The sequence below is a fragment of the Phalangium opilio genome, unplaced genomic scaffold (genome assembly GCF_054372755.1).
Source record: "Phalangium opilio isolate 3A_F unplaced genomic scaffold, DU_Popi_V2 ptg000352l_1, whole genome shotgun sequence".
NCBI lineage: Eukaryota > Metazoa > Arthropoda > Arachnida > Opiliones > Phalangiidae > Phalangium > Phalangium opilio.
Window position 1 is genome coordinate 1,347,295 of NW_028324228.1, and position 25,536 is coordinate 1,372,830.

Here is a 25,536-nt window from a genome sequence, read left to right on the forward strand (position 1 = left end):
CGAGCGAAACACCTACATTACCCCGCTACCCTCCTCTCACACGGAAATATGGTACATTTACTCCTAAAAGTAGTTTTCATACTATTCTGCATTTTCGCCACATTAATATTTTTTCATTTCGATACGGATGCTTTGAAAGGTAAATTGTTTCACTGTAGTTTTGGTGTTCAAAGTAGTAGTTTTACAAGGTTTAATTACAAATAAAAAAGTGTTGAACCTTAGATTAGGGCCATTAGCCTAAAATAAAGCCATACCATTATTATATATGGAAGCTAAGCCTTTGCCAATATAGCGTAAAAATATGAAAATTCAGAATTATGTTTACAAACGTCTTCTCAAATATGCGCTGATTCCCCAGTACAAAAAGTAACAAAAAATCCTACTGCAGGAGCTAAACTCGGTGGAAGCATTCCAGTTTTTTCCCTACCAATAGGATCGCATCCCGTTGTGACGAAACAACGGGGATGAACAAGTTGGCGGGTGCCCATGTATAGTTTAAATTTTTAAACTTATAACGTTCTTTTTCCGTAATTAAAATATTTTTTCAGACTTTTTACGTACACCACATAATTTAAGGCATACTTTTTTATATGTAACCAAATGCAGTTTATACTAGATGAAAAAACTTGGTTCTATCCCTTTAAATAGGCATAGTCCCATCAGAATCAGCAAGAGCTATTTGTAATAGTTCCTCCAGGTTCCTTTCGCCAAGTTGAGAACTACGCGTTTTTCGTCACGTTATCCAAAAACCAGACTATTTTCTTTGGTGACTGCGCAGGCTCAGCGCTGAGCTCTGCTGAACGCGGCCCAGATTTCCACCATGATGCTTTATTCAATTATAAAATCTAAGCCTGATTATTTAATAGCGTATTTAACTTTCGGCTCACTCTGAACCGTTAATGTCTCTGTATTACAGAAACGAAAAACAAACCCAAGCGTTTACTTTATGGTTCATTAAGCCTATTGACAAAAAAGTTCATTTGACCGACAGAATAGCGTTCTTCTTGCAATCACTAAAGAAAGGATTATGCTATAAACAGATGTAGTATAGCTTAAGTAATATATAAACATCCATTTCAAATAATAATATAAAAATGTTCTTGGGATATCAAAATGAAACAAAGCTTTCATTCTACAAAACTACTAAAGACATCGAAATTACGAAAAATATTTCCATATATTAATTTTACATTATGAGAAAACCAAATATTAAGGTTTTGTAGGATTTCTTTCCACATCAACACAAGGCAAACGGCTAATGCGGTGCACTAATTTAACAACGGACAGACACACACAGACAAACACATAGACTACTGTTTTACCCTTTCCGTATTAATTTTGAGTTGAGAGACATGATTATCTTAAAGGGATACTTTCGTTTAATTTCATTGCAATAAATCCCTATAAGGTTAATTTATTTCGATAGATAGACAAATAAGGATTCTGAAAATATATATGTTTTTATATTTTAGTTTAATTAATGATTTTTAAATGGCGATTAAAAGATCCAAAATGCTATTGTTTTGCGATCATGAGGACACCTGGTGATACAGAGTCGAACCACCGAAAAACGTTACTAGTTCGTCTCGATGTCATAAGTCTCTTAGGGTCCGTAGTGTTTTTCCTACTGGTAGGGGGATTCATTCTGTGAGCGCAGTATGATACAGATTGACGGGAGTTCTGTCACTACCCGGGGTAACGCTGCCGACTTTCGGCACGGCATCCGGGCATCGGCGATCTCATACGTTCGCCGAGGCTTAGTGAGTTTAAACCAATCATTATCATTGCACCGTTTCCGTTAGAACTTAAACACTGTTTATTTCTTAACGTAGTTTTAATTTTACTCTCTCGGTTTAAATACTAGGCATTTTATTTTAATATTAAATCACAAAATATTCTAAAACTCGTCCATCGTAGTTTATTTTACACGTTAATTAACTCCATAGTAGCGTAAAACTCATTGCGCCATATGTGTGAAAAGGCTAGTTCTCGTTCCTACAGTCCTACTACTTTTTACTCCTAAAACGACAGTTTTCATTCCAACTACTAGCAACCAATCAGAGGCCGAACTTTACCTACGTAGGTAATGGGTTGAAAATGGTGGCCGATTTTAAATCTGGCGTTCAAAATTTTAATTTTTATTCACGTTTATTTTAAATAATAAATTTTTCTCGCGATTTCTACTGACCCCCATGTTTTTAGGGGTGGTTAATTTATTGAAAACCAATGTTAGTTTGACCAACTCAGATAAATCTGATTCTATCCCTTTAAATACTAAAATAAATATAATTATAACTTACTACTCAAATAGGTAGTATATAAGGGTTTCGAATCGCAGCTATGGATAAGAACAGCGCAATTGCGTGAACCTTTGGTGGAAGCCCCGTCATTGGGAGGCCAGACGTTTCTCGTAACCCTAGCCGATCACCGCGTATGTCTTAACCTTATGTATGATGGTGGAGTAGAAGTCAGGTGTACAGACTGGTGTCCATGTGGGATGGACAATGACCAGAAGTTGGTGGTGATTAGAAACCAGTGTGTACAGACTAGTGTCCATGTGGGATGGACAAAGACCAGAGGCTGGTGGTGTTAGACAGGCAATGGAGTAATAGCCTGTAAGTGTAATACAATTTTCGAAATTTCCGGGGACTGTAAATGCGGTCCGGAAATTGAGAACACGTTTGGTCCGATTTGCAAACTGCGAACTCGGTCACGTAGGTGTAAAAACAGACAGACAGACACACACCCAGACACGTCGAAATTAGAACCTCTCCATGACATACGTCACTCGGAGAGGTAAAAAGTAGGGGAGAATTCGGGTGCCAAGGTCACACCCGTGACAACGATCATCTGTTAAATAGAAACTTATTTTTAACGAAACGTTTCGATAAACGGTTGGAAAGCTACGTCTACTGCCATCTTTACGCAAGTACGTAATACTATCAGAATTTTCAAATGTAGCTTTTACTTTATTCCTTTAGTAATTTCACATGCATTACATCAAAGTTATATTTTATTACGGTCAACACATGTGATTCATTAGCAACCATTCTGGATTATTATCTTTGTGTTGATTACAAGTATTTTGAATTAGTAAAACATTATCTGACTCATCAGAATGTTGAACCTCAAGACATTTACCACTGTGTCTGGCGCTAATTACGAAATTATCATTGTGGTTTTTATTCAAAATTCATTGTTGATTCCTCGTGCCAAAATAATCCGAAATCACAACTGGTTCGAGACCCAAAATGTTGTTTGGAATCGTCAGGGCCCTAGCTGTATCCTTGACTAAAATTTTGTAAGTTGTTGGGGAATTATCCAGCGCAACAATCTGGAACAGGTGATCTGTTTCAATCTTAAAAGTTTTCATTCGAATCTTGATACCGTTACCAGCAAAACGACGTTCAGTCGTTAATACTTTGCCGTGCATTGGCGACATGATAGCGTAAGATACATCGGGTCTCGGATTGTTCTCGTTAAAATAGAATTCTATGTTGGTGTATACATTCTACGGGGCTGTTAAATACAGGTCGTGAGTTCCGTCAATTGCTTTGGTAATGGGAGTGCTAATATTGGTAGCACGCGGTTCAAATTTGGCTTGAGCAAATGGTTCTCCGATAGAGGTATCGACTCTGAATTCAATTCCATTATGAGATGAGTCAAATTCATCAGTATTTCGCAGAATAGTTTCAAAGGATGCAGCTCCAAAAGCGCCGAACTCAATGCCTTTGTAAAGTGCCACTATAACCTCGCCTTCAATATGTTGTTCATAGTTGTTTGATTGAGAAATAGAATTATTAAGTGATGAATAAGCAGATTTTCGTTCAATGGGATGGTATTTTGTAAAGGTTTTGTCGGGCAATTGTGATCCACATGTAAAACGTGTGGAAAAAACGATGACAAGAAGTAGATGAACAAACCTATACATTTAAAGAATTTTTTTTTTAATTACCCAAGATAACCTTTTTCAAAAGAGAAGACTGTACATCCAGTGTGTGAATCCAAAGACGCTAGATAGGCTACAAAGTTACAAGTCCACCAAAAAGCTTTTATTTGGAGTCATATTTAACGTCTTTGGATCGAACAAACTTGAATATTTTGGTGTTACCAATGGGAAATAGAAATAACAAAGATTTACTCAAATAATATCACATTTACCTTAAAATGATGGAGTTGTTTCATTGTGTTCTGTCTGCTAGTATAATACTCTTGATTCAAAAATTAAATAAGTAATGAGATAACGATAAAAATATACACAATGAAACGTCGTCAAAAAGAGAACCACCCTTTCTTTTTATTATCAGTTTTAGTAAATTTAATGATTAACCGCTTCATTTATCAAAAAGTAACTATTACTATGTTATATCAAAAGTTTATATATTATAAGAAACATTTTTCTTTTTTTTTACCTATTGACCACTAGAGCGTATAGCCTTGAGGCTTTGCGCTCCAGGAAGAATGTTGAGCGGGAGACACAACACGGACCAGTACTGAGGGTCAGCGAGCGAAGCTCTAGGTCGTTTTTGATGAATTATCGAAAGAGTTGAGGTTTGAACAGACGGTGACGGATTATGGAATTGTTTTAGGGTCGGTAGGATCGCCGACAAGTCCTTTATTTCCTCAAACTTCGTCGCCCATTGGCTTGGCCTACAGGACTACAGACATAATATTTTCAGTTTCTCACCTTTTGAATGTGGTTGCCAATTTGTTTAACGAAGCCGACGATGCAAGTTCAGCTCTCGCCCAATCACAAGTGCTCAGTTTTGTCTACGTCATTTTAAAAAATAGAATTTTTGGTCTTTTTTGACCTATATCTTTAACTATACTTTCCGTTCTTATGCATTTCATCGCGTAGAATGGATGAAGGTCTGCTTATTCTTAACTGTAAAGATATTTAGGGAATGCAATGCATAACTTGAATTTCAAAAACGACCAACTTTTAAAATTGAAAAGCCATGATTATTAGATTTTAATTGCATTAATTATTCAGATATCTATGTTACCGCTTTCATATTTAGCGCACACAAAATATGACAAACGGCAGTTACAGTAATTAGACCTTGGCCTAGCTCATGTGTTTCAATCCAACTCCAGCCGCCAGCGACTCGATTAGGACGGCTTAAAAGGTTATAGGGAATTCGGGAAATGGATATTTAAGGTATGACCAGATACCCAATTGTAACCTGCGTCATCTAAACTATTTGTTTTAATATATGTACTTTTGGTTATATGACACCAAGAACTATTGCGTTTATGCATCAATAATGATATCTTTGAATAACGAACCTAAATGTACTTTTTGAATAAAATCAGATTATAAAACAAAAGATTTTGATTTTAATACGAAAATTGAAGGGTAATATATTTCATTATCAAGGTAAGATTAGATTATATTATTTTTAAACAAGTATTATGATAAATGGGTTTATTCTTTTCTGTGAAGACGATCAGATACATTTTTATGAAAAGGATTTATTTTATGGGAAAATAGTGGAAGCTCTTCAATTCTTTTAAATACAGATTTCAATTAAAATCTAGAAATGGTAAGATTATATTTTGCTTTTGCTTTATGTTTTTCTAATAAGAGAGGAAATTTTACAATAAATAAATTTTTACGTGCACTTTGATGTAAAACTTTCTAATTTCTGCGTGTTGTTATCCTTTACTTTCAGTGTCTACGAAATGTCGTAGTCGTCTTCATTTTATCTCTTCTCGTAGAGTGTATTTGTGCAGTTCCAGATCCGAGAAAGTTACGGTTTATGTAAGTATTATCAGGAATGTATGGAGGGGTTGGAATGGCTAAGGTCAAATCCTAATCGGCGTGAAATGATCTTGGAAACAACTGGCGTGGCTTAATTTACGCTATTGACGTCATAGCTTGACGTAAAAATCGTATTTACCACTTAAATTATTTTCATTCATTCATTGGCTGCCAAAAAAACTTGTATGCTATAATTCTCCACCCTCTACCCTAGATCCTCTGCCTAGGCTGAGAGAATCGAATATGAACGTGAACGGCGGCGAATCAGCGCACTTAACTTTTAAAAAATCTAAAAGGTCACTTCTGCCATGCCTTTTTAAACGAGTCATGACATTTTTCGCCTTCGGTAGACAGCTAAACAGACGTAGGGGGAGGAGCTACACTCCTCAACAAAAAAAGGACTCCCCTAATGTTTCCACCATCAAGTGTACAACGAGAGCCCCCTTAGCCATTCCAGCCCCTCCATACATTCCTGGTATTATGTTACAATATAATTAAAATGTACCCCTAAATTGAGTACGGTTGTATCGAAGAAGTTATTTATTTATGAATAAAAGTTTTGACGAAGATATCATAAGGCTGTTTCAGGCGATGCAATTTTTTACTCAGTTTGATGGGTCAACTCGAGTTGAATCAACTAGTTGGATTGTTTGAATGGAGGCTGGATGAGTTGAGTCACCAAAAACGTTGGTTTGGAAAAGAAACTTTTTCGCGGGTTATTTCGTAATAGACCTAAAAATAAAATAAACAAGCTGGCCATATATATACGCCCGTTAAGGGGCAGATTAAAAATGAAGCAAGCGCCATCTAGTGAACAGAAATACAAACTCAAAGGTGACATTTTTTCATTGGCTGAAAACATTCTGACACTAAATGAAGCAAGCGCCATCTAGTGAACAGAAATACAAACTCAAAGATGACATTTTTTCATTGGCTGAAAACATTCTGACACTAAAATTCTGCCTCTGCGCATTTCTAAGCGAACCAATAAGATCACCCCTCATTCGTGAAAGCCCGGTTTAGAAACTCGTAAGGCCGTTGTAAATTTTGAATGAATTTATTTTTAGGTGTATTGCCAAGGTAGGTGGTGCTTAAAACGTTTGGCGGTAAAAATTAGTCGTGTGAAAAGGAAATATTTACTCAACTTTTTGGTTCCCAAGTTGGACAAGTTGATACAACTTTTTGATTCATCTACATGACTCATTTAGTTTTATTGTCTGAAAGAGCCTTTAGTCTTAAATTTGAGTTTATTCTTTGTGTCAGGCAATCAGGAGCGTTTAGATTATCACGTATGCCAAATTTCCTGTTGGCCGAATTTAACACTGTACCCACAATGAATTTCATTATGGCTAAACAGGAATTTCTAAATAATACATTTTTGTTTCAAAATTTCGGATTTCATGATGCTAAAATTAGACATTTCGGCTTTGAGAAATTTAGAGCAACTCCAACCCTTTCATAAATAATGTAGAGAAGTAGCAATAATCTATCTTCACAGAAATCAAAACGAGACTTCTTTTCAAGAGAAAAATCAGCTAGTTATAACACCACCCAGATCTCCCGGCGCTGCGTTCTACAATCCAAGTGAAGGAACGCCATATTTCATTTACTCCGCCTCAAATGGTAAAGTCATAGAAGTTGGTGGTTATCAGACTCACCATGGAGCCTACGTTCAAACCTGGTCTTACAAGAAAAGCAACTGGCAGAAATGGCAGTTTTACAGAGAGTATAATGGATACTACCAAATTCGTCACTACCAATCGCAACTTGTAATGGATATTGCCCGAGCCTCACTGTCACCAGATGGAGGTGCAGTCATTTGGGGCCGAAATGGAGCTGATCATCAGCTATGGCGTCTCGAATACGAGAACGGTTCCGGTCTGTTAACTATACGAGCAAAACATAGTGGTCAGTGTTTAGAGGTGTACGGAAACTTAAACAAGTACGGAAATCCAATTACGCAGTATCCTTGTAGTGGAATGTTGCACCAGAAATGGTACCTATTTCCAGCTAGCGGGTGTTAAACTGTTTCTTCTTCAAAAATGCCTGTTAAATAGCTAAAATAAGCCTATTTTAAGGAGGTACCGAGTTATCTTTTTATTAGCTAGATAATTTCTGAACTAGGTTCAGTACCTTACAAAGTTTACCTCATACATACAAACAAACAAAGAGACATATTTTACCTTTTTATAACATTTGTATAGGTTTAAGATATACCTCCGGTTCTCCTTGTTTGTAAAAATAAAATGATTCATTAAAAACAAAATAACGAATATAATGTTTCATTTAATTATTCTTATATTATAATTCAGAGTTAACACAGAATATATTCTGATAATTTGGAATAAGTTAATAATTGGTTCCTCATTGGTTTTTATCCCAACAGAAACACCCCACCGGTTCAACGCCTGTCGCGCAAGATGGTTTGTAAATATTTTTTTTGAACGGATAATTCTTACAATCCTCTTCCGTTTTTCAATGACGTACTCCGTCACTCAAAGTAGTTTCATCAGGACACTGTTTGAAATCTGAAAGAGTTTTCTTAAATTAACTGTACGTAAAAGATAAAATAGAGTTTCAGCTGATAATAGAGGGCGTGTTAATTTCTTGAAAACGTTCATAAAAATCCCAAATTAGCGAACACAATACTTGGGAGAATATGCGTTGACGCACAGCCGAAGTCTTTCGAATAAATTTAAAATGTTTTTCGTTACGTTTGGAACTGTCACCAAGGCAAATGTTCCAGTGCACCCATCTATTGGAAATCATTCCCACGAAGAGGCGGACACTCTCCTAATACTACATGCTTTTAATGTGAAGAAATCCGCTAACCTTTTTGTCGCATCTCCGGACACCGATGTCTTGCTTCTGCTTATATTTTTCTTACCATCATTACCGAAACGTACTTTTTTCGTGAAAAAGCAAGAAAGCAAACCAGGAGACACATCGGGCCATATTTTGAACGTCGCCTGCCTATATAGAGCTTTAGGGAACGTGCGCGCGCAAGCCATACTTGGTTATCACGCATTTACAGGATGTCAGGATCTGATGTTACTGGAAAGTTTTGTGGGCATTCCAAAGAAAAGTCTTTCAAAACATTTATAAAAAGCGACGATGGGATCCTAAATGCCTTAGCTAAATTAGGAGAACTAGAAATGGTGGGAAATAGTATTGTCGAGGAAAACCTTATGAGATATGTTTGCCAACTCTACAATCCAAAGAAACAGGAGCCGCTAGAACTTCTACGTTGGAACCTTTATTCATCGCGCAGTTTGCAGGGTGAAAATCTTCCTCCGACATGGGGCGCAATGAAACCCCATATATTAAGAGCTCACTATCTTTGCTTGGTGTGGAAGAGTTCAAAGGAAAATAATCCCGACTTGCCATATCCGGAGGACTTTGGGTGGAAAAAGAAGAACGACAACTCCGGTAGCTATGAAGCCATAACACGTTTCGAGCTACCCGCTCCTGAAGCAATTTTGGAGCTCGTCAAATGCGGTTGTAAAACGGGCTGCAAAGGCAATTGTTCTTGTCGAAAAAATCATCTTTGTTGCACAGACGCTTGTATTTGTTCCGATATATGCACCAATGTTCCTACTCTGTCTTTTGACAGAATGTCCGACGATGACAGTGGATAGCTTTTTTGTGATATTTTGACCTTGTAATGTTTTTGTTTTTGTACCTGACTTATTAAACTTACAAAAAAACCATAATTTTCTTCAAGTATTGCGTAAACCTACTTTCCAAATAATGCAACTCTATCAAAACTAAAGAGTGATTTATATTTGTAATTTTCTAAAACTGTGGCAATTAAATTCAATATGGTATTTAAGGTGACGATACTACGATTAGAAACACCAAATTTGACAAATAACGGGACTTTTTCTGGACCATAGAGAGGTTTCCTAATTGGAGGGGGTTACTTCAAAGACTCAAAGTGAGGTTAAGATTAAACTTTGACCTTAGTGCCGTTTATTTTTCAAGGCCTGGAAGTCTATTTAAAATTTATGTTCACAAAATTTTATTATAAAAAGTAAAGCACTACTGTTACCGGCGCAATTTATGCATTTTTGAAAATGAGGGGGGGACATTTAAGGCGCACCCCCCTTAAACTACACCACTGAGCCTCTCAAAAAATTAAGGGCATGTACGCCCTATTTATGGAATTCATAGGAATTTTAGTTTGAATTTTTAAACCAATTGGTTGCGTCATAAAAAATTAAAAACCCATTTTCAAAAAGGGGGTTTTTCATCCCCTTCCCCCCCTTTAATACGGCACTGCCAAAGTGGGAACAGCGATTTTATTTTTCTTTGACAAGCCTAAAATGATAATCAGTAGTAAAATCGCTTTTTACAGAACTCCCAAGCGGAATTACAATTCCCCCTGTACTAATGCGTGGTGCCCAAATACAACTTGACTGCCTTCCCTGAGATAGCGCGCTTAGGCCTGTATTAATAACAAATTTACTTTTGTTAAAACTTTTTCCTCGTTATTTTAAGATGAATTTCGTCTCAAAACATCTTTAATTAAAATAAAACTTAAAAAAAAAAAAAAATTCCTCGTGCGGAATCGAACTGCGACCCATGGTTCTGCCGCGCAAAAGGCAACGGCTCTAACCACCATACCATGAGCGTAGTTACTCTAGTACATATTCTAGGGGTATTTTTTTATAAAGCTCGCGCATGCGTATCAGATTCTTGGTCACAGCATGACGTCAGCAAACCACCGCCGGTATTCCACTGGGGAATTTTTCATCGTTTCCCTCTCGTGGGCCCGTATATTTCATTTGACACCCCGAGCGTGCTCGACGGGCTTTAAGTCTTCCGTTTATAAAAATATAACTTTTGAACGCCATCTGGCGTGCAAAAGTAAAAAGGTAGTGTCCATCTCCCCTAGATCCTCCCACAACATTCTAGACCCACCCTAGAGGGAGGGGCCAAAAAAATTATACCGGAAATAGACCTGGCCAGTTTTGTTGATCACGTGATTTTTGAGCTACGTAATATTCCTCAGTTTCTACTCCCTATTATAAATTCTCTCTGATTCTGCCCGATCGAAAGATGTTCCGGTCACGTTCTGCGGAAACTTTTTACCTCTCCGAGTGACGAAGATGTCACTGAGATTTATTACACTGGACGTGTCTGTGTGTCAATCTGTCACCGCGTTCGCAGTTGGCAAATCGGAGCAAACGTGTTCGCAGAAAGCAATTTTTGGCTTCTCCATCGTTAAGGTTAAGAAGTGCGCGGCGATCGGCTAGGGTTACGAGAAACGTCTAGCTTCCCAATGGCAGGGCTTCCATTAAAGGTTCACGCAGTGGCGGGTATTCTTATAATTTATTGTGAATCAATCGCCTTATAGACCCTAAATATGTTAAAGAGGCATACGCTTGAATTTAAACGTAAAAATAGCCATGTTTACAATGATTTTAGGAATAACGTTTCTTTAAACGACTAAACTAGAATTAAGGTAAATTACTGACGATTAAAATAATTAATATTAATTTTATTTATTTAATTATTTAAGAAAAACCTCTTGATTTTGTCTCGACTCCAAGAGGTTTATTTTGGTTTCCCAACTTGTTTACCTCAGAGGTCCTTACGCAGTGTTTCGGTCGTGTTTTCGGTCAAGTGGGAACTAAGCAAAACCAGTAGCAAAATCCCGGAGTTTCGCTGCACCTAATGAACATTTACCCATTTGCTCTTTTTTTTTAAATTATCTGTTTTATGATAATGGTAAAAATTCAGTGTGCGACAGGATTTGAAAAGAACTGGGAATGACTTTAGTGGTTAAACGTCACAGGTCGTAAGCATACAGTAAACAATTTAACGCTTCGTTTAATGCTAGATACTTGAAAGATTTAGTGGCCTTACAAACTTTTGCGGAATATTTAACCATTTCCTCTATTCGCGCTCAAGTTTTAATTGAACTTTTGCATGTCGATTCTAATATGTGGAAATACAGAGTGGTTTAGTGGCCTCTGCTAAATCGAACCACTTATACCTTTCTCAGTCTTTGAGAATTCAACCAATCCCGTTACTCTCGTAGGGGTAAGTGGTTCGATTTAGCAGACGCCACTAAACCAATGGCGGCGCAGTAATTCTCGTTTTTAAGACTAATTATAAATACAAAATATTTTGTAATAAGAGATATTTTCCTTTAATATTTAGGAAAAGGTCGTTCTTTTAGCATGTAATTTTATGTTACCTGAACGTTTCCTTTAAATAATGGATATGGGAGATTTTCTCAATTGATTCACACTGGATTAGGGTGCGATACGTACAGTCGATTTTCAGATTTCAAAAATATTAGTCAAAATCTTGTTCAAAATCCATTGCCAAATGTAAATGCTCATCTAAAATCATGTTCCTTATTAATGTAAAAGTTGATAATTATTAGTAAACTTAAACTGATTTCGTTAATTAAAAAACTTGCATTAATTGCTAAACTATGAAAAGCTATATGAACGACCGGCTTTAAGGTTTTTCTTAAGTTATCAAAACTTTGCACTTGTTTTTTCTCTTTCCATCTTATTGTTCCGCCATAGTCCAACCACGACGAAATTTAATACAATCTTACGGTTTAGGGAACAAATCCAATTTTTGCACAAAAGGGGTAGGACTCTAACAAACATTTCTAGACCTGATTCTGTTACTTGAAAATGATTCCAGCGATTCTCAATTGATTATTATGATTCCCAAGGTTTTCATAATACCAACTAAAGATAGAGACTTTAAATTTCCAAATCAAGTATTGCTGTCGTTAAAAATGGCCACTGTTCCTCCAATTTCATTATAAACACGAACTTAAATAAGCTCTACCTAACCCTAATTTAAACTATAATTTATATACAAACGTATCGTCTACCTTATATCCGTATTCCTTTGGACAATGGTTTTTTTTTTTTCAAATTGATCGTTAATCGATCAAAATCATCCAATCCAATATTTATATCGAATTTACTTCACAAACATTTTTTTAACAAAATTAAACATATTTGTTGTCGATTTTTTCATTTTTAAAGTTACTACTAAAGGTTGCCAATGAAATGTTTATCACAAGTGAAAGGTACTATTTTGTACACTCAGTTTGGCATCAGTTTAGTTGATTACCCAACCTCTCAGCTCTACAGACGCTTTAACCCAGTTTTGTCACGCGTTACAAACAATCGCTACGGAAAACTTGACTAAAGCGTCACTGCTCATTCCTAAAACTAAAGCCCAAGTGTAATTCTATCAATCTTTTGGTTCATTTTTAATGTGAGAATTTTCATTGTTTGACTGAAGAATGAAGGAGCTAACATTGGGCTATATCGAGGTATGGAAACTATTTATTTCTAAACTATTACCATTGTAATTCTGTTTGATCCTGATCCTCAGCGGTGGGCCCGCGCCCCAAAATAATTAACCTAGAACCATAAATTTATATCTGTATGATAACCCTTCTAATCTGTCGATTTGATTTGGGTGTTGACTTACAAACCCATGACGTTTTTTGAGCAGTTCCAAGAGCCAATCTTAAGACAGTTACAAATCTAAAAGAGTTCACAGTATGTATACTTGGCTTATTTAGGGAACTAATCTTGTGGAATCGGCGAGATGTATCTACGAAGCATGCTCGAATTTATATTCCAGGGTTTTGAATAGATCAGGTGTCTTGAAAGAAATCGAAGTGGAAGAAGGCACAAGAAATAAGCTGGTAAAATGCAGGGTTTTATATTTCTACCTTAATAGGTAAAAGTCAAAATATATAAAAAGAACATCGTCGCAAACACCAAATATTCTTCTTCACATTGCAATCTCGTTAGTGGGACACACAGACACATGGCTTATGACGCTTACGCAACAAGAATTGTTTTTATCACTTTTCTGTTCTTAATGATTGGAAAATAGATTAATCCTTCCTTGTTTTTGTGAGTAGTGGATAGTGGCTGCGTTCAGTAGTAACACTCATCTGGAAAACATCGATGTATTTTATACATCATAATGGCATAGACCATTTGGAAATTACATACAGAAAAAACCAACACCCAGGGACAAGGCCACCATTGGGGTATTCTCCCTAGCGCCTAGAAGCAACATCAGACTGAACCCTAGTTCACTACATGCCTGAGACTTGCCGACTCGCACTGCCTCTAATGGTGTTTTTGGCGAGACGGAGGATACCCCAAATGGCGGCCTTGCCCCTGTGTGTCGGCTTCTCTGTAAGCCATTTCCGAATTCGACAATTAGTAGTTGTAAAACGACAAAATATTTTGTAATCGATGCTTTTCAAAATGTCGACGGTGCACTGACCGCGACATACTCTGCATCGTTAAATCAAGGTGAAAAGAGGTAAAATGGACGGAAATGACAATGAATGTCTCCTAGATACCTTGCGAACGCACCTGCCCGTCGGTAGACGATTATTAAGTGCTACCCCGTAGAGCCATTGTATTTCTAGGAGTACTAGCTTCTTTTTATAAGACAGAGGGGGCATCCATTACGTACGACCCTACCTAAACGCTGAACATGCTAGGAGGACTTCGTTGCCGTAGGTGGGAGTACAGACTGAAACGTTTGATGTTTGGACGTTTCTACTCCGTCCCTCTCTTCTTCAAATGTGGCAGGCGCTCAACACGATGGCATTTTAAAGTTCATTATTTCTTTCCGCCATTTTGAACTATTACTGATGTATTTACGAATGGATTACGCGCCAAGTAGAAAACCATTATTATCAATCGTAAAAATTCCTATTTCTCTGATGGGCATCTGATTAGTATCTTGTTGGCGTCACGGTCAAAGACGTGAAAACCCGTTTAGTTAGATATCGATGTTTTTAACGCCTGTTACTGAACGCAGCCAGTAATTCAGCGAAACAAAATTGGTTTCGCTTTTGATCTTTGTTTAAGATAGTTTTGCTTTCAATGCATTTTAAGCTATAAAGATTAATAAACAATGTTAAATCATAATAGAAAACATTTAGTAGTTTCAAATCCACCATTTAGTAGACTAATTTAATTTTATTGGTTTAAGGGAATTGACTTATTCTTCGTGCCCATCGATGTGGCTGTTGGTCTTAAAAACTATGATTTTTACGAGTTATCGTCTTGGTTTGAAACTGGCAAATCCACAATTGTTTCAAAGCCTCCCGTAAAATATACTTCTACTAACGTTTCAAATGCGCTAAAGATTGAAAATCATGTTAGTAACCAATTTATTTTTGGCAGTTTTTTTTTTGAAAACCGATATTGATAATATAGTTAACATCAGGAATAAATAAACCTCTTCAACTTGAAATCTTTAAACGCTCATAAACCTCATACTAACAACTGATTGAAGGTAAGGGGAAGGGCTAGAAACTTCGTTAAACAGCATCTCATTGGTTATTCGAATGCATATGACGTTTTGGATAACTCAGTTGCTGCACGTATAGGTCGCAAGCTTCGTCGATATCACGTGATTTTTAATTAAATAAATTATACCTGACGTCAGGGTAACGGTTTCTACACCTTCTTCACCTTAATTCAAGTAGAAAGGACAAGAAAATATTATTTTAACAGTTTCCAATTTGAAGAAATATATGCATTCCTGTTAACATAACTATTTAAAAAACAAGGGTCCTTTAAACATGAAATACATTTTTTCTATAAATAATAGACTTATGGTGGTGCCTAAATAGGTCAGAAAGGGCGCCAAATTCATAATCATAAGGCGCCAAAATGATACTGAAGTAATAAGAGGTAAATAGACCATTTCGGTATTACACGCAGCGCCGTTTCCCGTCGTAGAGCCTGCCTTTGGTAAGGCATAAAAAGTTAGAAAGCCTATCCAGCTTATCAGACACAGCTTCGCGAATTTGGGGCGCTGAAGACAGTACGCGCCTGCTCAGAGATGAATACCGAAATCGTCTATTGTGAAAATAAAGCGGACTCGGAGAAAACTTGTTTTAAAGGCAATGGCAGCAAGAAAGTTGCACGACGAAACCTAGGGTACGTTCAGTAACGAAAATCTCAAGGAAATCGCTGTTTTCTTGATGTGTGGTTGATGGGCTCGAGACGTCACAGTGACGTAAAAGGCTGTTGAACGGAAAAGTGACACTTTGAAGTTAGCGCTGGTTTAGAAAATGGAGTTGGGGAAACGTCTTACTGGCCCTCAAAACGTTACGAAGCGCAAATGGCTCTTTTTAAGTATAAACGAGCCTACAAATTGTTATAAAGTGAACTGAACTGAACTAAATTAAATTAAGGAACTAAACTTTGTACTCTTGCTAAAAAACGAGGTGATACTCCGCTCTGGGAGGAAGCTTATATAAGGGTTGACGAGGTGCGATGTCGACACTCTTGAATCTAATCATGAATATTATATAAAAAAGGACTTGGTTTGCCCAAGCCTTAAAAACAAAACGATAAGAGTTTTTTCCAGTTGACTGAAGCGCGGATATTTTATTTTTCTATATAATTTTAAAGACAATCCGTATTTTACTACTCTTTAGAATTTAATTCAATCTCCTGATTTTACTGGTAATGGATTTATTTCCTATAAATTTATTGAAATAAAAAATTAGTACTTATCTCAGATTTTTCAACAACAATTCCATCTTCGTAAAATTTTATCATGAAAAATCTGAGATAAGTACTAATTTTTATGTCAATTAATTTATAGGAAATAAATCCATTACCAGTAAAATCAGGAGATTGAATTAAATTCTAAAGAGTAGTAAAATACGGATTGTCTTTAAAATTATATAGAAAAATAAAATATCCGCGCTTCAGTCAACTGGAAAAAACTCTTATCGTTTTGTTTTTAAGGCTTGGGCAAACCAAGTCCTTTTTTTATATAATATCTGTTCCTTCAGTCTTTATTTGTATTAATCTATTATAAAGCAATTTTTTGCCTGAAATGCGAAACTTTTCACTTCTAGGACGAGGTTAAAAATGGTTCTACACTTCTACTTATTCTTATAAGATACGGCTCACAATTAGTTTTAGAACCTGAGCTTTATAGTCAACTTCAAAACCAACCTCCTTCCACGATTTTTAAACTATCAAAGCCGTATCTTTTACAGTCCTTTTTACGATTGCAATTATCCATGACATTGCGTTCACTGCCCTTGTACGTTTACAGTGAGTGGCACCGTGGCCAGTTATTTTAATTAAAATACCTAGGCCACAGGTCCAGTTTTAAAAAATTCCTTATTTCCAACACTGATCCATATATCCTTCAAGCTTTTATAATCACCCATTGCATAGACTCACTCAATAGTCTGCCTAAGCACGGATTTATAATAGAAGCTTACGCTTCCTTGATATTTCACTCACCTTTAAATGCGCACAACATTTATTCCTCGTCTGAAATAGTACCAGCCTGGCATGCGCGTTTGTGAAGTAGAATTTGAGGCAAATTCAGGGGGGGGGGGTTGGAGTTTTTCACGTGATCGAGTTCTAATTTCTAATAGAGCGCGAAATTATTTTTAGAAAAGCACGCGCGCGCGCGCCGAAAGAAAAAAGTTTGCCTCAATTTCTACGTCATCAGCCCCCCAGCCACCACCCGCCCGAATTTTTATGACATAAATGTGTTTAAAATCAAAATGCCTTACTGATGGCTACAGTGAAATATCCATGAAGCGTAAGCCTCTATTACAAATCCATGGCCTAAGTAAGGCAGCTTAAGCCTTGGTCGAAACTAACATCTAAAATATAAATTAAAAAGGTATCTTAAGTATAGAATTTCAACCGAGACACATAATTAAACGAAAATTAGACCCGCCAGAGAAGTTTTTAATAAATATAGTGTAATATTTATTGAAAAATATCAAGTTAAACTTTCAAGGCGGTGAAATGGCAAATTAGCGTCGTCTACTGTAGAGTAATAAACAGTTAGCGTCGTCTGCTGTAGAATAATCTTTTGAGGTACTTACATTTTTAATTAAATTAACATACTTAGACTTAATTAATTTTGATGAAACTTGAAAAAGGCACACCTTGAAAAGTTACTTGTTAATTTGAAAGTATTCCGAAAGCTAACTTCGCTTTAGTTTTTAAATGATTCGATGTGCAGGAGCACCAAAAACCCCATGTTATTCCTATGGGAAAATCGGCGAAAATCTGTGAATTTTCATTTAACATTACGGGAGGGTGTGGGATCTTATCTAGAAGGGCCTACCGGCCCTCTAGAATTAATAAAGTTACTATACGGTGCAATAAGTCGTCATTAATCACAAAACATAACACAGATAATGAAATTGTTTAAGAAAATTATGTCTATTTGAATGGTAGAAGTAGTTTAGTAATGAAAACTAATACAATTACTGTAGGAATAACATTATTGGAATTTAATTTTTAAATCCCGCGCCAACTTTTCGTCTGTCAAGTGTTCATCAGTCAAACGCTACGTCACGCCATTAAAAAAAAACCATATCGATTAGATGGTTTTTTTGATGGGCAAGCGCTGAGCATCATGACGTCAAAACCGGAAACGCGAAAAAGCGTACAGTAGGAAAAATCTCACATCGCTTAGTAAGCGCTGTCATCAAAGAGGGTTACTGAACGTACCCCTCGTCTTTTTCCGGTAGTTCATCTGCTTCTTGTAGTGCCTGCCATTTACGCTTCGGCAGAAAGAAGTTTGTCTATATCGAAGCTTTTAAAAACGTACTTACACCCAGAGGTCCTATAATTCCAATAAAGGCCTATATTTTAGTAAGTATCCTATTTTACCCTATAATTTCACAAATCGTTAAATAAAATCCTATATTTTTGGGATTCTTAAGTAATTATTTATAATCCCAGCTGTATGAACTTTTAAACGTAGAATTAGTGAGATCTCATTTGGTCCGATCAGAAAATGGCGGAGCTCACTTCGCTCGCTCAGGACATTTTTACCTTCAATGTTCCCATAATTTCATTTTAATAATTTTTTTGGTGTTTTAATTTTAAAGTATAGCAATTACTTTTGGATTCTGAGCTGCGTTCCAAATGAAATTCGCATAAGACATTTCACCGGTCTCACAGATTAAGCTCAATTATAGCATAGACCTTTAAAATATCTTTAATTATAAATAAGAATTAAGAAAAACATCTCTTCCTACCTGACCCTTTTAAATAGCTTGATTTGGTAATTTTCAGTCACTATTAAGTCTCTTTTTTTGCTAATTGTTTTTTTTTTAAATTAATAGTCACTTTTTTCCAAGTGAATCTGAATGTCCTTCCGTATTTCATTAGATCAAGGTGCAATGTAACGCACTTTAATTAAGGAATCTTACATTGTCACTAAAATAAAATTATCCCCACTCTAGATCTTATCATTTATGAGTCCTATATAATACCATAATTTTATGAATCCGTTCCTATAAAATCCTATATTTTGCTATGAGAATATTCTCTAAAAGAGTGGGTGCCCTGACTTACGGAAAAAAAGACTCAAAAAAGACTAAATCATTTAGCAGTTATTAAACATATCCAGAGAGTATTGATAAGATTGATAAAAACCAACACCTATCGGACACTGGTTTTTGGAAAATCATAATACTTCACCATATCACATTTCCCCGTAATTAAAGTACAATGTTTCATGTATTTTTCGACATTTTTCTTATCTTGGGGGGGGGGGAGGGAGCCCAAATCCACAATTAGAATGTACCCCCTAAACGTTCCTACGAGCCTGCATCTCTTCTTTTGGATATTGAGTTCTCAATTACCCCGTGATTGAAATATTTCTCATAGACGAATCATCCTCAATCTCGATTTCAGGTCTCTGTACTTCTCTTCTTCTCAATTGTCGTTGTTGTCTTAGTTCAATGTATAATTCTTCGTTTTCTCTTCAAGAAGACTTCATCCTTTTTCGAAATATTTTCTGCACATTTAAGACCTTTCGTCAATCAAGGTAAATTAAGTGTCAAGCTTTCAATACATTTGTTGTCATGTTGGCTCGTTCAATCTTAGTAAAGTTTCTGAAACATTTATTCGTGTACGCAGGATTGTCTTTAAAGTGGTTTCCATTACGGGAATCTGCAAAAATTATGCTGTCATTTTATCTCGTATTCGCATTCGTTGTATCCATTTACATAACGAGTAACTGCAAATCCAAGTTTACAGATTCTGGTTACATTAAGATTGACACTTTTGAGCAATTACTGCAAGATACTACTGTGGAACCTCGTGTACTTCTTTCAAGCAACCAACACGTATTAATAATGAAAAAGGTAAGTGATATTAATTTATCTTACAAAGTTCTATCATGAGTCTATGGTTCTATCATAAGTTTATATATGTTCCATAAGTATAATTCGTACTGCGAGCTAGTTCGAGAAAGACAGGAGAATTGACTACACGCGGTTTTCCAGTCCATCTTCCTAATTAGTCTGTACTAAGCCATTGACAGCGGCTCAATTGGTGTCGCCAGGAGCAGATGACAAAGGAGTCTCGGACGCTAGCTTCCATAATGTAGAGGGCAATGGGATCCGCAAACGTCACGATTATTAACCAAAATCATTACGCCAGTGCCACCTCTCGTAGGAAATTTGAGCTTTATTTTCCAACCAATAGCGTGGCTGCAAAGTCGCGAAAGGAGATCTGGGAAATCGCGTCTGCAGCCTCTATTTATAAATACGTCTCGTCTGCTTATAATTAGTATAGGCTTAACAAGTATTAGAGTTGAAAAATGGATTTCAACGGCGTTTTAGGTATTTTTGGGACTAACATTTATAATGAAAAGCCCAGGGAGTAACGTATGTACACTATTAAAAAACGAAAATATGTTTCAGTACCAAATTTTTCTTGATTTCTTCTTGAATTAATTAATAGCTACAAGAGGTTGGGAAAAGTAATCACTCACGATCTTTTAAAACCAAAAAAGTAAGAGATAGTGATATCTTTTTCCAACCTCTTGTAGCAGTCAATTAATTCAAATGAAATACGGAATCTTTTCCCGTACAAAAATTTACGGCTGCATTTTTGCTGTTAATTAGCTTTTTTTAGAATCTGCAATATATTGCAAATAAACTGGAATATTCTGGAATAATACTGGAATAAACCTGCAAAATGTTCAACTTCAGACACAATTAAGATGCATTCCAGAGAGCAATGCAGAACATTTTAGAGGTTTTGCAGAAAAAATATCTTCCGTTGGAAAACTCGATTAGTATATACAAAATTTAGCTACTCTATAATAGCTACCATACAGCTAGAAAACAGAGGGGAAATAGTAACTCCCGTAAGAAATCAGGATGTTTGTAGGCTCATTGCAGGTACCTTCCAGATATTTTGTATGCATTTTACAGTCAGAAAGAGGTAATTTGTAGGATCATTGCAGGTGCATTTCCGATACTTTGTAGGATAATTGCAGGCGCGTTTCAGATACTTTGAAGGATAATTGCAGGTGAGTTTCAGATACTTTGTAGGATAATTGCAGGCGAGTTTCAGATACTTTGTAGGATAATTGCAGGTGCGTTTCAGATACTTTTCATGATCATTGCAGGCGCGTTTCAGATACTTTGTAGGATAATTGCAGGCGCTTTTCATATACTTTGTAGGCAAACTGCAAGCGTGTTTCAGATACTTTTCAGTTCAATTATCCTAAAAAGTATCTGGAACGCGCCTGCAATGACCCTGCAAAGTATCTGAAACGTGCCTGCAATGACCCTGCAAAGTATCTGAAACGCGCCTGCCATGGTCCTGCAAAGTATCTGATACGAGCCTCCAATTATCCTAAAAATATCTGAAAAGCACCTGCAATTATCCTACAAAGTATCTGAAACGCGCCTGTAATTATCCTACAAAGTATATGAAAAGCGCCTGCAATTATCCTACAAAGTATCTGAAACCACGCCTGCAATTATCCTAAAAAGTATCTGAAACGCGCCTGCAATGATCCTGAAAAGTATATGAAACGCGACTGCAATTATCCTAAAAATTATCTGAAAAGCACCTGCATCGATCCTACAAAGTATCTGAAAAGCACCTGCATTGATCCTACAAAGTATCTGAAACGCGCCTATAATGATCCTGAAAAGTATCTGAAACACAGATACTTTGCAAGATCATTGCAGGTGTATTTCAGATACTTTGTAGGATAATTTCAGACGCGTTTCAGATACTTTGAAGGATCATTGCAGGTGCATTTCCGATACTTTGTAGGATAATTGCAGGCGCGTTTCAGATACTTTTCAGGATCATTGCAGGTGCGTTTCAGATACTTTGCAGGATAATTGCAGGTGCGTTTCAGATACTTTGCAGGATAATTCCAGGCGCGTTTCAGATACTTTGAAGGATAATTGCAGGTGAGTTTCAGATACTTTGTAGGATAATTGCAGGCGAGTTTCAGATACTTTGTAGAATAATTGCAGGCGCTTTTCATATACTTTGTCGGCAAACTGCAAGCGTGTTTCAGATACTTTTCAGTTCAATTATCCTACAAAGTATCTGGAACGCGCCTGCAATGACCCTGCAAAGTATCTGAAACGCGCCTGCCATGGTCCTGCAAAGTATCTGATACGAGCCTCCAATTATCCTAAAAATATCTGAAAAGCACCTGCAATTATCCTACAAAGTATCTGAAACGCGCCTGTAATTATCCTACAAAGTATATGAAAAGCGCCTGCAATTATCCTAAAAAGTATCTGAAAAGCACCTGCCATTATCCTAAAAAGTATCTGAAACGCGCCTGCAATGATCCTGAAAAGTATATGAAACGCGACTGCAATTATCCTAAAAATTATCTGAAAAGCACCTGCATTGATCCTACAAAGTATCTGAAAAGCACCTGCATTGATCCTACAAAGTATCTGAAACGCGCCTATAATGATCCTGAAAAGTATCTGAAACACAGATACTTTGCAAGATCATTGCAGGTGTATTTCAGATACTTTGTAGGATAATTTCAGACGCGTTTCAGATACTTTGTAGGATAATTTCAGACGCGTTTCAGATACTTTGTAGGAAAATTGCAGGCGCGTTTCAGATACTTTTCAGGATCATTGCAGGTGCGTTTCAGATAATTTTTAGGATAATTGCAGGTGCTTTTCATATAATTTTTAGGAAAATTGCAGGCGCATTTCATATACTTTTCAGGATCATTGCAGGCACGTTTCAGATACTTTTTAGGATAATGGCAGGTGCTTTTCAGATACTTTGTAGGATAATTGCAGGCGCTTTTCATATACTTTGTAGGATAATTACAGGCGCGTTTCAGATACTTTGTAGGATAATTGCAGGTGCTTTTCAGATATTTTGCAGGGTCATTGCAGGCGCGTCTCAGATACTTTGTAGTGCTGAAATTTTGTATTTTCAATTTGTAAAATTAGTAAATGTTTACCTCTCCGAGTGACGATGTCGTCACGGAGAGGTATAACACTGTACGTGTCTTTTTGTGTGCCTGTCACCGCGTTTGCAGTTGACAAATCGGAGCAAGCGTGTTCGTAGAGAGATACATTGGTTTCTACTCTCTCGTCGTTAGGGTTGAGGTGTATGCGACGATCGCCTAAGGCTACGAGAAACGATAGCTTCCAAATGGCAAGGCTTCCACCAAAGATTCACGCAATTGCGTGTTTTCTAATTTGTTATAGTTAATCAGTCGCCTTATATACCAACTTTAAGAAAATTGCTAAAGAGGCTTACGCTTGAGTTCAAACGTCAACAATAGCTATGTTTAAAATGATTTTAGGAATAAAATTTCTTAAAACGATTTAACTAGAATTATGGTAAATTAATGACGATTAAATTAATAAATATCAATTAAATTTATTTAAATATTTATAAATAGCCTCTAAATTGCGTCTCGACTTGGAGAGGTTTATTTTGGATTCCGAACTTGTACTCATCCCTTACAAAAATATTAAGCTGTAATTCATCTGCATACACGCTTTTTTATCGCTACCACGCTGTAATATGTATACATTAAGGCTACATTTTCTGCAGCTCAAAAAACGGGAAAAATTTACAGCATTTCTAGAACTGCAAATTTACTGCCGTTTTTACGTTTTCTGTTTGTTAACTGTTAACTGTCTAGCCTGGCAGAAATATGTAGCGCAATTCTGCAAGTGCTATGCAAAAGTAGAAATACCAGCTGCTAGTTTAAAACTGTAATTTGTCCGTTTTTATAGACAAGTTACAGGTCTGCAAAAGTGATGGAAATGTAGAAATCCAGCTGCTAATTTAGAACTGTAATTTGACCATTATAATAGACATATTACAGGTCTGCAAACGTGATAGAAAAGTCGAAATCCAGCTGCTAATTTAAAACTGCAATTTGACCACATTTATAGACATGTTACAGGTCTGCAAAAGTGATGGAAATGTAAAAATACCAGCTGCTAGTTTAAAACCGCAACTTGACCACATTTATAGACATGTTACTGGTCTGCAAAAGTGATAGAAAAGTAGAAATCCAGCTGCTAATTTAAAACTGTAATTTGACTATATTTATTGACATGTTACAGGTCTGCAAAAGTGATGGAAAAGTAGAAATACCAGCTGCTAGTTTAAAACTGTAATTTGTCCGTTTTTATAGACAAGTTACAGGTCTGCAAAAGTGATGGAAATGTAGAAATCCAGCTGCTAATTTAGAACTGTAATTTGACCATTATAATAGACATATTACAGGTCTGCAAACGTGATAGAAAAGTCGAAATCCAGCTGCTAATTTAAAACTGCAATTTGACCACATTTATAGACATGTTACAGGTCTGCAAAAGTGATGGAAAAGTAGAAATACCAGCTGCTAGTTTAAAACTGCAACTTGACCACATTTATTGACATGTTACTGGTCTGCAAAAGTGATAGAAAAGTAGAAATCCAGCTGCTAATTTAAAACTGTAATTTGACTATATTTATTGACATGTTACAGGTCTGCAAAAGTGATGGAAAAGTAGAAATACCAGCTGCTAGTTTAAAACTGTAATTTGTCCGTTTTTATAGACAAGCTACAGGTCTGCAAAAGTGATGGAAATGTAGAAATCCAGCTGCTAATTTAGAACTGTAATTTGACCATTATAATAGACATATTACAGGTCTGCAAACGTGATAGAAAAGTCGAAATCCAGCTGCTAATTTAAAACTGCAATTTGACCACATTTATAGACATGTTACAGGTCCGAAAGAGTGATGGAAAAGTAGAAATCCAGCTGTTAATTTAAAACTGTAATTTGACCACATTTAGAGCCATATTGCAGGTATTGAAAAGTAGAACATTTTACTTGAATTGAATACCTGCAATATGTCTATAAATGTGGAATACAGTTTTAAATATTAAGCTAGATTTCAACTTTTCCATCACTTTTGCAGACCTGTAACATGTCTATAAAAATGGTCAAATTACAGTTTTAAATTGGCAGCTGGATTTCTACTTTTCCATCCCTTTTTCAGACTTGTAACATGTCTATAAATATGGTCAAATTAGAGTTTTAAATTGGCAGCTGGAATTCTACTTTTTCATCACTTTTTCAGACTTGTAACATGTCTATAAATGTAGTCAAATTAGAGTTTTAAATTGGCAGCTGGAATTCTACTTTTGCATCACTTTTTCAGACTTGTAACATGTCTATAAATGTAGTCAAATTACAGTTTTAAACTAGCATCTGGTATTTCTACTTTTCCATAAGTTTTGCAGACCTGTAACATGTCTATAAATATGGTCAAATTACAGTTTTAAATTGGCAGCTGGATTTCTACTTTTCCATCACTTTTGCAGACCTGTTACCTGTCTATAAATATGGTCAAATTACAGTTTTAAATTGGCAGCTGGATTTCTACTTTTCCATCACTTTTGCAGGCCTCTAACATGTCTATAAATGTAGTCAAGTT

The 25,536-nt window shown here is 36.3% G+C and overlaps 1 protein-coding gene across 1 annotated transcript; it reads left to right on the forward strand.

The window, feature by feature from the left end:
- The first annotated feature begins 11,538 nt into the window (after nucleotides 1-11,538).
- Nucleotides 11,539-20,464, forward strand: LOC149602781 (uncharacterized). Its single transcript, XM_089860251.1, has 5 exons — nucleotides 11,539-11,567; nucleotides 11,610-11,727; nucleotides 19,462-19,621; nucleotides 19,714-19,940; nucleotides 20,453-20,464. Exons 1-5 carry the CDS (start codon nucleotides 11,539-11,541, stop codon nucleotides 20,462-20,464), a joined length of 546 nt encoding a protein of 181 aa, XP_089716377.1.
- The last annotated feature ends 5,072 nt before the right edge of the window (nucleotides 20,465-25,536 follow it).

What these genes read in the sequence shown, in the direction of transcription:
- LOC149602781 (XM_089860251.1), top strand. Translation starts at nt 11,539, where the DNA reads ATGACTTTAGTGGTTAAACGTCACAGGTC. An exon ending in CTAATATGTGGAAATACAGA is followed by an intron (nt 11,728 to 19,461) that starts GTGGTTTAGTGG and finishes TATTTCTCATAG; the next exon opens with ACGAATCATCCTCAATCTCG. An exon ending in AAGACCTTTCGTCAATCAAG is followed by an intron (nt 19,622 to 19,713) that starts GTAAATTAAGTG and finishes TCGTGTACGCAG; the next exon opens with GATTGTCTTTAAAGTGGTTT.